The sequence below is a fragment of the Carcharhinus amblyrhynchos genome, chromosome 21, assembly GCF_965287045.1.
Source record: "Carcharhinus amblyrhynchos chromosome 21, sCarAmb.v2.hapA, whole genome shotgun sequence".
NCBI lineage: Eukaryota > Metazoa > Chordata > Chondrichthyes > Carcharhiniformes > Carcharhinidae > Carcharhinus > Carcharhinus amblyrhynchos.
The window spans coordinates 31438403-31450716 of record NC_137344.1 but is presented as its reverse complement, the minus strand read 5'-3'; the positions used below and the strand labels follow the sequence as shown (position 1 = coordinate 31450716).

At 45.0% G+C, this 12314-nt stretch overlaps 1 protein-coding gene across 1 annotated transcript in view; it reads right to left on the bottom strand.

Annotated features, from left to right (window-relative positions):
• The window catches only part of usp43a (ubiquitin specific peptidase 43a), a 456330-nt gene that overhangs the window by 343655 nt on the left and 100361 nt on the right, over positions 1-12314 (bottom strand). The window contains exon 3 of the mRNA XM_080208928.1: positions 1421-1521. Coding sequence (XP_080065054.1) covers positions 1421-1521 — 101 coding nt within the window. The remainder of the gene's footprint in view (positions 1-1420; positions 1522-12314) is intronic.

Here is a 12314-nt window from a genome sequence, read left to right as displayed (position 1 = left end):
TTGCAAGAAATGGACTAAATAAAAATCAGCTTACAAGAAACTCCTCAAATATATGAAATTGCTCAGGTATTGATCAAACAACAACTTTCATTTACAGAGCACAATAAAACACCCCACGCTACTTTCCAACAGCGCACTCTGATATGGTTACCAATATGATACAAGTCTTCATTATCAAAAGGTATTTTGCTCCAATAAATGCATTAAAGCACAAGATAGGCTGGAAGCTTTCTCTGAAACCAATGCACCACTTCCTATTTGAGTAAACCTCCCTGATTTACCGGAGCAGTTAATTACCCAGGCTTGAGTGAAGGAATGCTAATAGAGCGCGTCAAACAAACCCAGAACATCTATAAACTCATCAAACCATTGCTGCCCCTCCTTTCAAAAACTGCTCCCCCAAAACAAATGTTGACCTACAGGTTCCATTTTGTCTGATTTGCCAACTGTATCAACAGGAACAACCGTGGGCAAACTATTTTTTTGCCTGTGTAAATTTAAATTAAATGGTCGAGAATTCACTGAGTCGAGTTTCCAAATTCACGCTAAAACACAGCTGTAATCTCCTTAAATAAAAGTACGCGGTGGATATTGTGAGCAATACATTCTGATCTCTTGGGCTGGGGGGAGGATATTGAAGGGTGTTATTTCCTCATTTGCAGTATGTTTCTGATTGTTCTAACCAACAAAGAAAGGTGACCTTCATTGTATACCCGATAAATGTGAAATTTTACTCAGCTCCTTATTTTCTTTTGCCGACTAGAGAACTTTTCTTCGCAACCCGCGTTAACAATTTAGCCGACATTCAGTGAAGCACAGCTCCCGGTACCCTCTTTCCCTGCTAAACAATCTGAGCGTGCTTTGTCCCTCAGCGAGTGGCTGCTAATCGGAATTGGCACTCAAAAGGGACGGAATGTTCAAAGTGCCGGCCCATTCTATTGAATAAAATCACGGCCGCGCTAAGACATGTCTGGAAACATCCCCTAATTAACCACCCCAGTAACATCATGAATGGAGAGTGCAACAGAGCAGCTCCCTGAGAAACAGTGAGAGCCGGGACTTCAAACCAATCTCAGTACTGTCCTGGAGATACAAGATTCTGGGAAACCTCCCGGAACTGGCGAGTTGTCCCCATTATACAAGGGTTCCCAGGGATCTGCGTCTCCAGATTTTATCATTTAAAATTGTTAGTATTCACTTGTTGTAAAGGCCCTTCAAAGTGGTTTCAATGACAGCAATGCAGTGGCGTAGCAGAGAGAGAAAAAAAAACACCCTCCTTATTTCCAAATTCCGACTGGCATGTTGCTCACTGTCGTACAAAGTCACAAAATAAAAATCTTTAGATCGTTCTTTCCCCATCCCTAGCGCGGTTGAAGATTAAATTAATGCCATATTCTCAAAGACTGTTCATCATCATTACCTGTACTGTGCCTGAAAGAGTTCTTGCACAAAACTCTGAATTCCGGCCTGCTGTGCGCTTTGGTGACTTCCTGCTGAGTTTTCACCCCCGCCATTGGAAGGCTGAAAAGAGATGAACATTGTTAAAGGACAAGCATTCAAATGCATTCACGCTGAAGATCACTGATGGATGAGAGTCTTCAGGAAAACATCCAATATTATTTAAACATAGAAACATAAAAGATAGGAGGAGGAGGCCATTTGGCCCTTTGAGCCTGCTCCGCCATTTATGATCATGGCTGATCATCCAACTCAATAGCCTAATCCTGCTTTCTCTGCATAACCTTTGGTCCCATTCACCCCAAGTGCTATACGCTCTTGAATACATGCAATGTATCAACTACTTCCTGTGGTAATGAATTCCACAGGCTCATCACTCTTTGGGTGAAGAAATGTCTCCTTGTCTCCGTCCTAAATGGTCTACCCCGACTCCTCAGGCTGTGACCCCTGGTTCTGGATACACCCACCATCGGGAACATGCTCCCTGCATCTACCTTCTTTGCTTTGTACAGACAAGGAGCTGTCTACGTGGCTTGATTTAAACTGTAGATGAAAAGTCACTCATTGCGATCCCACATACTCCCACGGAACACATCCTCGCACCCCCCTCCCCCCACCTCTCCAAGAGAATCAAATAGTCCATCTGTCACAGTGCTTAATCAACAAACACTTCAAATATTTTCTTTCAAATTGTACACAGAAAGTAGTTAGGATCTGGAATGCATGCAGTGTGTGATGGAGGTAGAATTCAATCACGATTTAAGAGGGAGTTGGACAATTAAATGAATATTTGCAGAGCTTTGGGGAAAAGTATTGGGAAAGAACTAGCTCGAGTTGCTCTTGCAGCTTTAGACTGATTGGAAATGTCCCGCCATCCAACAATGTCTCAGTATAAAAGGGTTGGGAGAACCCCGAGGGACAAAAGAAAAGGAAAAAGAATTGTAGAATCCTTACAGTGCAGGGGGAGGCCATTCAGCCCATTGGGCCTGTACTGACAACAATCCCACCCAGGCCCTATCCCCGTAGCCCCACATATTTATTCTGCAAATCCCCCTGACAAGGAGGGGTAATTTAGCATAGCCAATCAAGCTAACCTTCACATCTTTGGACTGTGAGGGGAGACCGGAGCACCTGGAGGAAACACACGCAGACACAGGGAGAACGCACAAACTCCACACAGTCACCCAACGCTGGAATTGTACCCGGGTCCCTGGTGCTGTGAGTAGTGCGAACTACGGTGCTACTGTGCCACATGGTGAAAATAAAAAATATAAAAAGTAGCGAAAAGCAGATTTCCCAGATTGGTCCTTATTACATAGTCATGATGAAGTCAGGAAGAAATATATTTATTGGCATTTATCTGTTTTGAGTGATGGTGGACTGCACCCAGGGTCTCTGCCACTGGACTTGGTCTGTTATCTGTAGAGGCTGATTTGTGACTGGCAGTCCCTCCTGTGCTGGAACAGAGGAATAACATTGGCCCAAGGTCGACTGATAGTCTTTTCTTCTGAAAGGATTTTGTTTCCAACGTCTCATCTTTTTTTTTGTCATTTGTTTTTCCTTGTTTGTTTGCAGCCACTCTAGTCAGCAGCAAGGAATTTCAACACATCCACTCCAATCCTGGCCAACTTGATTTTTCACTTACAGACATCCTTGTATTTACTCTGCTGGTCACCCTGACACTAAGTGACAGCTTAACATGGCCAATCAATCTTACCCGTACATCTTTGTGTCACAGATACAGGTTATGTATTGATCTCCTGTTGTAGCAAGCTCACCACAGACCTCGAGCGAGATTCTCTGGTCTCCTCGTGACTGTTTCTCAGTGGTGGGAGGCAGCGGTGTACCGTTCGCTGGCGGTGGGTGGGATCTTCCGGTTCTGCCTCTGTCAATGGGAATTCTTACTGAAGACACCCCACACTGCCGGGAAACCCATGGCAGGGACCACAGAACCGTGTTGGTGCAAACGGCTGGGGAATTCCAGTCCACGTCTTTGTGAATGGAGTAGCCTCCAGTCGGCTCAGATGACCTCACCAATGGAGTGGCCCTTGAATCAAGAGGCTAAAAGTGCTGGGGATCCCTGCACCCTGGTGTACTTCCATTTGGCACCCTGTCTTGTCAGGAAACAATAAGTCGTCTCACAACACCAGGTTACTATGCTTATCCTAGTCCAATGCCGGCATCTCCACATCCTGTCAGGAGATGCCCAATATCTGGCTGAGGTGGTGGAGCTGGAAGTTGTTCAGCCCCTTTTCTTGGCTTGTTTAAGTTGTCATAGAATCCCTTCGGTACAAAAGGAGGCCATTTGGCCCACTGAGTCTGCAGTGGCTACAATCCCAACCAAGCCCTATTTCCGTAACCCTTCATATTTACCCTAATAATCTCCCTGACACTACGGGGCAATGTTTAACATGGCCAATCCACCTCACCCACATATCTTTGTCCATGCCTCACTCCTACAAAGGAGGGTTCTGGGAACACACAGCATTTTGTCCTTTCAGTTAGTTGCCGTCAGTTTACATCCAACCTCTCAACTCTGACATGACAACTGTGGCCTTGACAACCCTAATGCCAATTTCAGCATCAAGGGACAGGTTGCTGGTAATTGTTCATCCAGGGTTGGTGAAACTGTTGATGGATGACCTTCAGAATGAGATTGTTAACCTTGATGGAATACGGAGTCTCTATCTCCTGGCCAATAACTTTGATCTTCCTGACCCCGATTGTCATTCCAAACTCCTTGTAACACCTGGGAAAACTGATCCACAAGCTGTTGCAAGTGAACTCCAGCGTGAGATCCAGAGCAACAGCAAAGTATTTACGACATTAAAGGAATGTCGCTACTTAATAAGCATTTCCAGGGATTGCCGGAGACAAAGGATAGGCTCCTTAAACTTAGCATCTATAACAATAAATGTTGTGGCAAAAAGATTCACCTGGAAAAAAATGGAATGGTTCAGCATGGGCAACACAGTGGTTAACACTGCTGCCTCACAGAGCCAGGGACCCGGTTCAATTCCCAGCTTGGGTCATCGTCCGTGCAGAGTCCGCACATTTGCCCCATGTCTGTGTGGGTTTCCTCCAGGTGCTCCAGTTTCCTCCCGCAGTCCGAAAGACAACTTGGTGGTCAGGTGCATTGGCCATGCTAAATTCTCCCTCAGTGTATCTGAACTGGCGCTGGAGTGTGGCAAGTAGGGGACTTTCACAGTAACTTCATTGCAGTGTTAATGTAAGCCTACTTGTGACACTAATAAAGAAACTCTAAAACATCTTGATGAGCTGTGTCAGCGGTGAAGCAGTACCCCAGGGCATTTAGTCCACGGAAACCTTCTTAGTGAATGGCAACCCAGCACACATAGCACAGAAAGAGGCTTCACTACGGTACAACTTGATGGCAAATATTTTTAAAGAAGATAGCCCAAATCTACAAGTGATTTGGAATGACATTCTGCTAGTGGAGGTTCATTGCCAGGGCTGATGATACAATGGTTGATTTAATCATTCAGGTGGGTACATATTTCTGTTCACTTTTGCACCACTTCAAGTGTGACACACTGCAGCTGGGAGTCTTGCAAAATGAATCCTGGTTTCTAATCGGAGGTCGGTGTGCTAACCACCAGAGCCTTTTGTTTTAGGTGTCTCATAACTCTGAGTTTCTATATTTATACTTTTTCCCATTCTGCAATCTGGCTGGGAATTCAAATACAGTTAATTTTCAGTGAATTGGTCGACAATATTCAGCTACTACTGGTCCTTTTGGTCGCCGCACTTACGCAAGGATATTTTGGCCTTGGAGGGAGTGCAGAGGAGGTTTACTAGGCTGATACCGGAGTTGAGGGGGTTGAGCTATGAGGAGAGGCTGAATAAACTAGGCTTGTACTCGTTAGAGTTTAGAAGAATGAGGGGAGATCTCATTGAGACGTATAAGATGATGAATGGGTTGGATAGGATAGAGGTGGAGAGGCTCTTCCCGCTCAGAAAGGACAGTAGGACTAGGGGGCACAGCCTCAAGATAAAGGGGGGGGGGGGATGGTTTAGAATGGAGTTGAGGAGGAACTTCTTCGCTCAAAGGGTGGTGAATCTCTGGAATTCTCTGCCCATTGAAGTGGTGGAGGCTGCCTCGCTAAATATTTTAAAGAAGCGGGTTGATGGGTTTTTGATAAGCGAGGGGATTAAGGGTTATGGGGAGAGGGCGGGAATGTGGAACTGAGCCACGACAGATCAGCCATGATCTTATTGAATGGCGGGGCAGGCTCGAAGGGCTAGATGGCCTACTCCCTCTCCTATTTCTTATGTTCTTATGTTCTAATAAAAATACAACTCAGGAGAGAGAAAAAAAACTTCAATAGATGGCAATATGTCAGGAGGGCACAAGAATGAATGAGTTTGCATTTATGTAATAACTCCGTTATCTCAACATGTCCCAAAGCACTTTATGTTCAATGAATTTTTTTTTGAAGTTACTGTTATACTAAAAATGTTCTAAAAACAAAATAATTCAAATGGATCTGAGACTCTAAAAGCGCCCTCATCGTTTACTCTACTTTCTTACGACGCTAAGGAAATTTGGCATGTTTGCAACAACTCTAACCAATTTTTACGGATGCACCATAGAAAGCATCCTTTTCAGATTTCTCACGGTTTGGTATGGCTCCTGCTCTGACCAAGACAGCAAGAAACTACAAAGGTTTGTGAATGAAGCCCAGTCCTTCACGCAAGCCAGTTTCCTATCCACTGATACTGTCTACACTTCCTGCTACCTCGGAAAAGCAGCCAACATAATCAAAGACCCCACGCACTCCGGACATACTCTCTTCCACCTTCTTCCGTCAGGAAAAAGATACAAAAGGCTGGGATCACAGATGAACTGACTCAAGAACGGCTTCTTCCCTGCTGCCATCAGACCTTTGAATGGTCCTGTCATTTCTCTTCACCCGACCTGTAACTGCAATCCCATATTCTGCACCTTTTCCTTTCCTCTTCTATGAGGAAGCATTCTTTGGTTTTATAGCGTACAAGAAACAGTACTTTTAAGAACATAAGAACATAAGAAATAGGAGCAGGAGTAGGCCATCTGGCCCTTCGAGCCTGCCCCGCCATTCAATAAGATCATGGCTGATCTGTCGTGGCTCAGTTCCACTTTCCCGCCCTCTCCCCATAACCCTTAATCCCCTCTCTTATCAAGAACCCATCAACCCACTTCTTAAAAATATTTAGCGAGGCAGCCTCCACCACTTCATAATATGACAATAATAAATCAAATCAGTTAGGAAATTTCCCTTCCATCTATTTCTAGTTGTTGAAGAGAGGAATGAGCTCCATCTTAGCTTAGTTGGACAAATAAACAGACTAGGTTTCTTTTCAATAACTTCCTCAGAATTGCAATGAGTGCCAAATTGCCATTCTGTCCATTCACCCGAGCCGGATTTCTTCCATGCTTTATTCATCTGACCTTCCCATTCGGGCCAGGTGAGATCTAGGAGGCGCAGCTGTCTCCAAAGCCCAGCCTCAAATACAGAGGGTCGGGTGAAGGAGGCCACGCACCTCTTAGATACTGCACTAGCTGCCGTAAAACAGTAAGTTTAAAAGGCCCAGTGAAATTGACAAGCCAGGAAGATTGTAATTGTCTACGGTAAGGGGATAGGATTTTGGGGGAGGGGAAGGAATTGGAGATCAGGGGTGGAATCGGAAGGTCAGACTTCGGTGGGGGGCAGAGGTCAGGATGAGTGAGTGGACATTCAGGCAGTTTAGAGGTGTATAGTCAGGTCAGCAAAATGGACTATTACTTAAATGGTAAAAAAACTGCAGCATGCTGCTGTGCAGAGGGACCTGGGTGTCCTTGTGCAAGAATCATAAGGAGTTGGTTTGCAGGTGCAGCTGGTAATTAAGAAGGCAAATGAAATTTTGTGCTTTATTGCTAGAAGGATGGAGTTTAAAAACAGCCATGTTGCAGCTGTATAAGGTGCTGGTGAGGCTACACCTGGAGTACTGTGTACAGTTTTGGTCTCCTTGCTTGAGAAAGAGTATACTGGCACTGGAGGGGGTGCAGAGGAGATTCACTAGGTTGATTCCAGAGTTGCAAGGGTTGGCTTATGAGGAGAGACTGAGTAGGGGCTCTACTCATTGGAATTCAGAAGAATGAGGGGAGGTCTTATAGAAACATATTATGAAGGGAACAGATAAGATAGAAGCAGGGAAGTTGTTTCCACTGGCGGGTGACACGAGAACTAGGGGGCATATCCTCAAAATAAGGGGAAGCTGATTTAGGACTGAGTTGAGGAGGAACTTCTTCACACAAAGTGATGTGAATCTGTGGCATTCCCTGCCCAGTGAAGCAGTTGAGATTCTCTCATTGAATGTTTTTAAGGCAAGGATTGATAAATTTTTTGAAGAGTAAAGGAATTAAGGGTTACGGTGAGTGGGCAGGTAAGTGGAGCTGAGTCCACAAAAAGATCAGCCATGATTTTATCGAATGGCGGGGCAGGCTCAAAGGGCTAGATGGCCTACTCCTGCTCCTAGTTCTTATGTTGGTCAGGGGTAGTTCAGCTATGTCGGAGGGTCCAGTTGGGGAGGAGAGTTTGGCCTAAGGAAAAAGTCCTGTGCAGGTGGGGATCAGGGGTGTGGCGGATTGAGTGGGGAATTGGTCTGCGTTTTTTAAATAGTTACCCAGTTATTTTTTTTGCTCATGGGATCTGGGTGTCACTGGCTGGGAAAGTATTTATTGCCCATCCCTAATTGTCCTTCAATTGAGTGCGTGCTATGCCCTTCTGAGGGCATTTAAGAATCAACCACATTGCTGACGATCTGAAGTCACATGTAGGCCATACCAGGCAAGAATGACAGATTTCCTTCCCAGGAGGAGATATTAGTGAGCCAGATGGGTTTTTATGACAGTCGACAATGCAGTTTCAGGGGCTTTTAATTCTGGATTTTTATTGAATTTATATTTCACTATCAAGCCGTGGTGAAATTCAAACCCAGATCCCCAGAGAATCATCCTCATCTCGGTGACAATGTCACTACCCCACCAGCTCTCGCCTATATCCTTTTGGAGTAACTATTAGTGAAACCCTCATGGAACCACCCACAGTGAGTGATTGAAATCACATTTTCAGATGGTTCACAGCACAGCGCTATTGCCCAGAGGAAGGGGGTCAGTTAAGACCTCTGTTCTTTTTGATATATATGAAATATCTGGAGCTGGGTAGACAGGATACAACGTCAATGTTCGCAGATGATAAGAAAGGCTTGGAAATGTCATAAACAATGAGGAGGATAAGAGACTTTGGAAAGACACAGCAAGGTGAAACGGGCAGACAGATGGCGGATGAAATTTAACACAGAAGTGAGAAGTGATACATTTTGGCAGGAGGAAAATGAGAGGCAACATGAACTAATTGACACAACTTTAAAAGGAGTGAGTACAGGAACACAGAGCTTGGGGTGTGCACACAAATCTTTGAAGCTGGCAGGCTCAGTTGAGAAGGTGGTTGAAAGGCAGGTGGAGTCTGTGGCTTTATTAATGGAGAGAGACTACCAAAGCAAGGAACTGATGCTGAGCTTTTTGAAATCACTGAGTAGGCCTCGTCTGGAGTATTGTGTTCCAATCTAGGATCGGATGTCAAGGTCTTAGAGGAGATTTATAGAAGCCCTACAGTGCAGAAGGAGGTCATTTGGCCCATCAAGTCTGCACCAACCACAATCCCACCTAAACCCTATTCCTGTAACTCCAAGTATTTACCCTGCTAATCCCCAGGCAATAGGGTCAATTTAGCATGGCCAATCAACCGAACCCAGATATCTTTGGACTGTGGGAGGAAACTGAAGCACCCGGAGGAAACCAACGCAGACACGGGGAGAAAGTGCAAACTTCACATAAACAGTGACCCGAGACTGGAACTGAACGTGGATCCCTGACGCTGTGAGGCAGCAGTGCTAACCACTGTGCGTGCCACCCCATTTACTGGAATGAGACCTGAGATGAAGGAACTTCAGTTATGTGGATAGACTGAAAAAGCTGGGTTTATTCTCCTCAGGGTAGAGATCAGTTAAGAGATATTTGCAACAGGGGAGTTAAAAATGATGACGGTTTCAGTGGATAAATAAAGAGGAATTGTTTCCAGTGACAGAAGGTCAGTGAATGACCAAAGGAAACATTATTCTTTGAGCGCAGTTGAGTTGATGTGATCTGAAATGCACTGCCTGAGGGAGTGGTTGAAGTGTATTTATTAGCAACACTCAAAAGAAAATTGGATAAATACTTGAAGTGAAAAAGACAAGGAAAGAGCTGGGGAGTGAGACTAATTGGATGCCTCTTCCTTAGAACCGGTTTTGGCCAAATAGCTTCCATCTGTGCCGTACGATTCCAAAGCTCTGCTATATTTTTCCATTATTACTGTGAAAACGGTATCTGCACGTTCCCAAAGTGTGGAATAGTGAAGCCATTACCGTGCACACACGTAGGTTAGGAAATCAGGCAACTGCATTGTAATTTTTAAATTGTTATTGCTGGTCATGTGAATTATATTAAAACAGAATGGGCACTGCCTCAGGCTGGAAACATAACGGGCACAATTCTCCAGAACAAAATGACTACATGTCATCTCTGGGAATATGGTGCCATTCCCACAGGGTCAGTCAGCTTGATCACAATTACAATCCTCTCCCACTGTCTTTTTTTTTGGAGGAGGAGGGAGATTTGCAGGGTCTAAAGATGCTGGAAAGGCCTGCTCCGCGGAGATTTGGGGCCTTATTTCTAAAGGGTGCTCTGATCTCAAAATGATCTCAAGATTCCCCCTCCCTTCCCCATCAGCAGCTCCCCTTCACGAGTGGAACCCTGCAATGGGGTGACCAAATGGCCTCCCACAGGCTCAGCCCCCATTCCATGGCACTATTGATCTGGACTTGCCAGGGGGCAGTGAGCCATGCCCTTGACCACGAGGTGGGGGTGGGGGTGGGGGTGGGCGGGGTGCTCCAGTGGCCTCTGAGCCACCACCAGTTATCATCATGTCTTGGTCTCCATTTGCAGGGCCCACTAGCGATTCTCACTAGTTTCACATTGCACTGGCGGGTGGGTGAATTCCAGGACCATCCTGATTCTGCAATAATTAAATGAAGATTTAAATATCCTAATCCGGATCACACCCACGCTGGACATCAACCAGATTACATCATCCACCAGGGGCAGGAAGAATCTCAAAATGAGTTCTCCCTCACGCAAAGCATGTTATGCCCCCTCTAGCGAGAGTCTCCAGTCATAATGAGACTTGAACCTGCGTATTTGGGGCTGGAGAGCACCCCCCTCCCCCCCCCCAACTATATTGAGAAGATGATACATGGTTCAGATTGATCCTTATGTCTACTGAACAGTAACAACAAGAATGAGAGACGATGCCACACAATGCGCTCAAGAATAACTTGGCAACCTCGTAAACTGTCTAAATCAGCAAGGATTAATTTCTAAAAGCAGAAAGATATTTTAAAAACTCAGAGACAGCATGTTGCTAATTATGTTGCAGACAATGTTCATTCCTGGCCAGCTTGTAGACCGTACTTCCATTTTGAAAAAAAATTTCAAAACATCTTGCTCTCTGCACTCATCCAAAGTGCATATCCTCACATTGACAAAAACAGCAGCATTAGACACTTTTGTCTCAAATGAAGAGAAGTTATTAATTGCTTTTGTAGTGCGCTAATACGACCTGTCTCCAATGCGTTGGTCTCATTCACAGAGGTCATCAGTCAACAGGATATTCCTTTTTTTGTGGGTTCTCCCTGTCCAGTGGACTGAACAAATCCACAAAGCTCATCACAAAGTGTTTCGGCCGCTATCTGAGAATCTAGAGGCAGCCATCCCAGCACATTGCAGACATCCCCATTGTTTGACTTTTCAGACACCCGGGAGAAGCTCAAACAAGGATGTGTGTCCAACAGGATTTTGGAATTAGTGCTATGATAACCTAATACATCCCTTTGTGAGTAATGCCACCTAGAACCTAGACAAGCCTTCTTTACAGTGAAAAAGCACTTTTCAATTATGCAGAACCGTTAGCTGTTCAAGCCTGGAATTTGCACATCCAAAGGCACTGTTAAGTATAAAAGATAATAGCTTCCCACTGCACCATGGTAGTGGAACACTAAGCAAGCTAGACTGTAACATTAAACTACTCTGATACAGTATGTGTACTGAGTTTGGCTGAATCTACATGTGTTCCCCGATCTTTCATTCCTCTACTGTTAGATGATGCTCACCCACATTGGAACTACCATGTGAAAAGGGCCTTACATGTAGGGCACTGAGGGCAAAGACCCCACAATTGCCTTGTTTTGATACACCAGTAACAACTTATTTTTATATCATGCCTTTAAGTAGTTCCTACACCTCTGAGTCCAAGCCAAGGTGTGCCACTTACATACGAATTAGGAGGTCAATCAGCCCCTTAGGTTTGCTCTGCTGTTCAGGAAGATCATGGGGGATCTGATTGTGGCCACAGTTCCATTATCCCACCTACACCCTATATCCCTTAACTCCCTCACTAATCGAGAATTTATCTACCTCTGCCTCAAAAGCATTCAATGGCCTTGCCTCTACTGCTCTCAGGGGAAGAGCGTTCCACAGACTCTCAGCATTCAGAAGAAAAATGTCTCCTCGACTCTGTCTTAGTTGAGAAAGCTCTTGTTTTTAAATTGTGTCCCCGAGTCTCCTCCACAAAGGGAAGCATCCTTCCACTCTGTCAAGCCCCCTCAGGATCTTGTATGTTTCAACGTGATCACCTCTCATTCTTCTAAACATTTCTTGGGCTTTCCATTGGGAAACAATATGAATAATTTCAACCCTTATTGACTCTGCCCCAGAT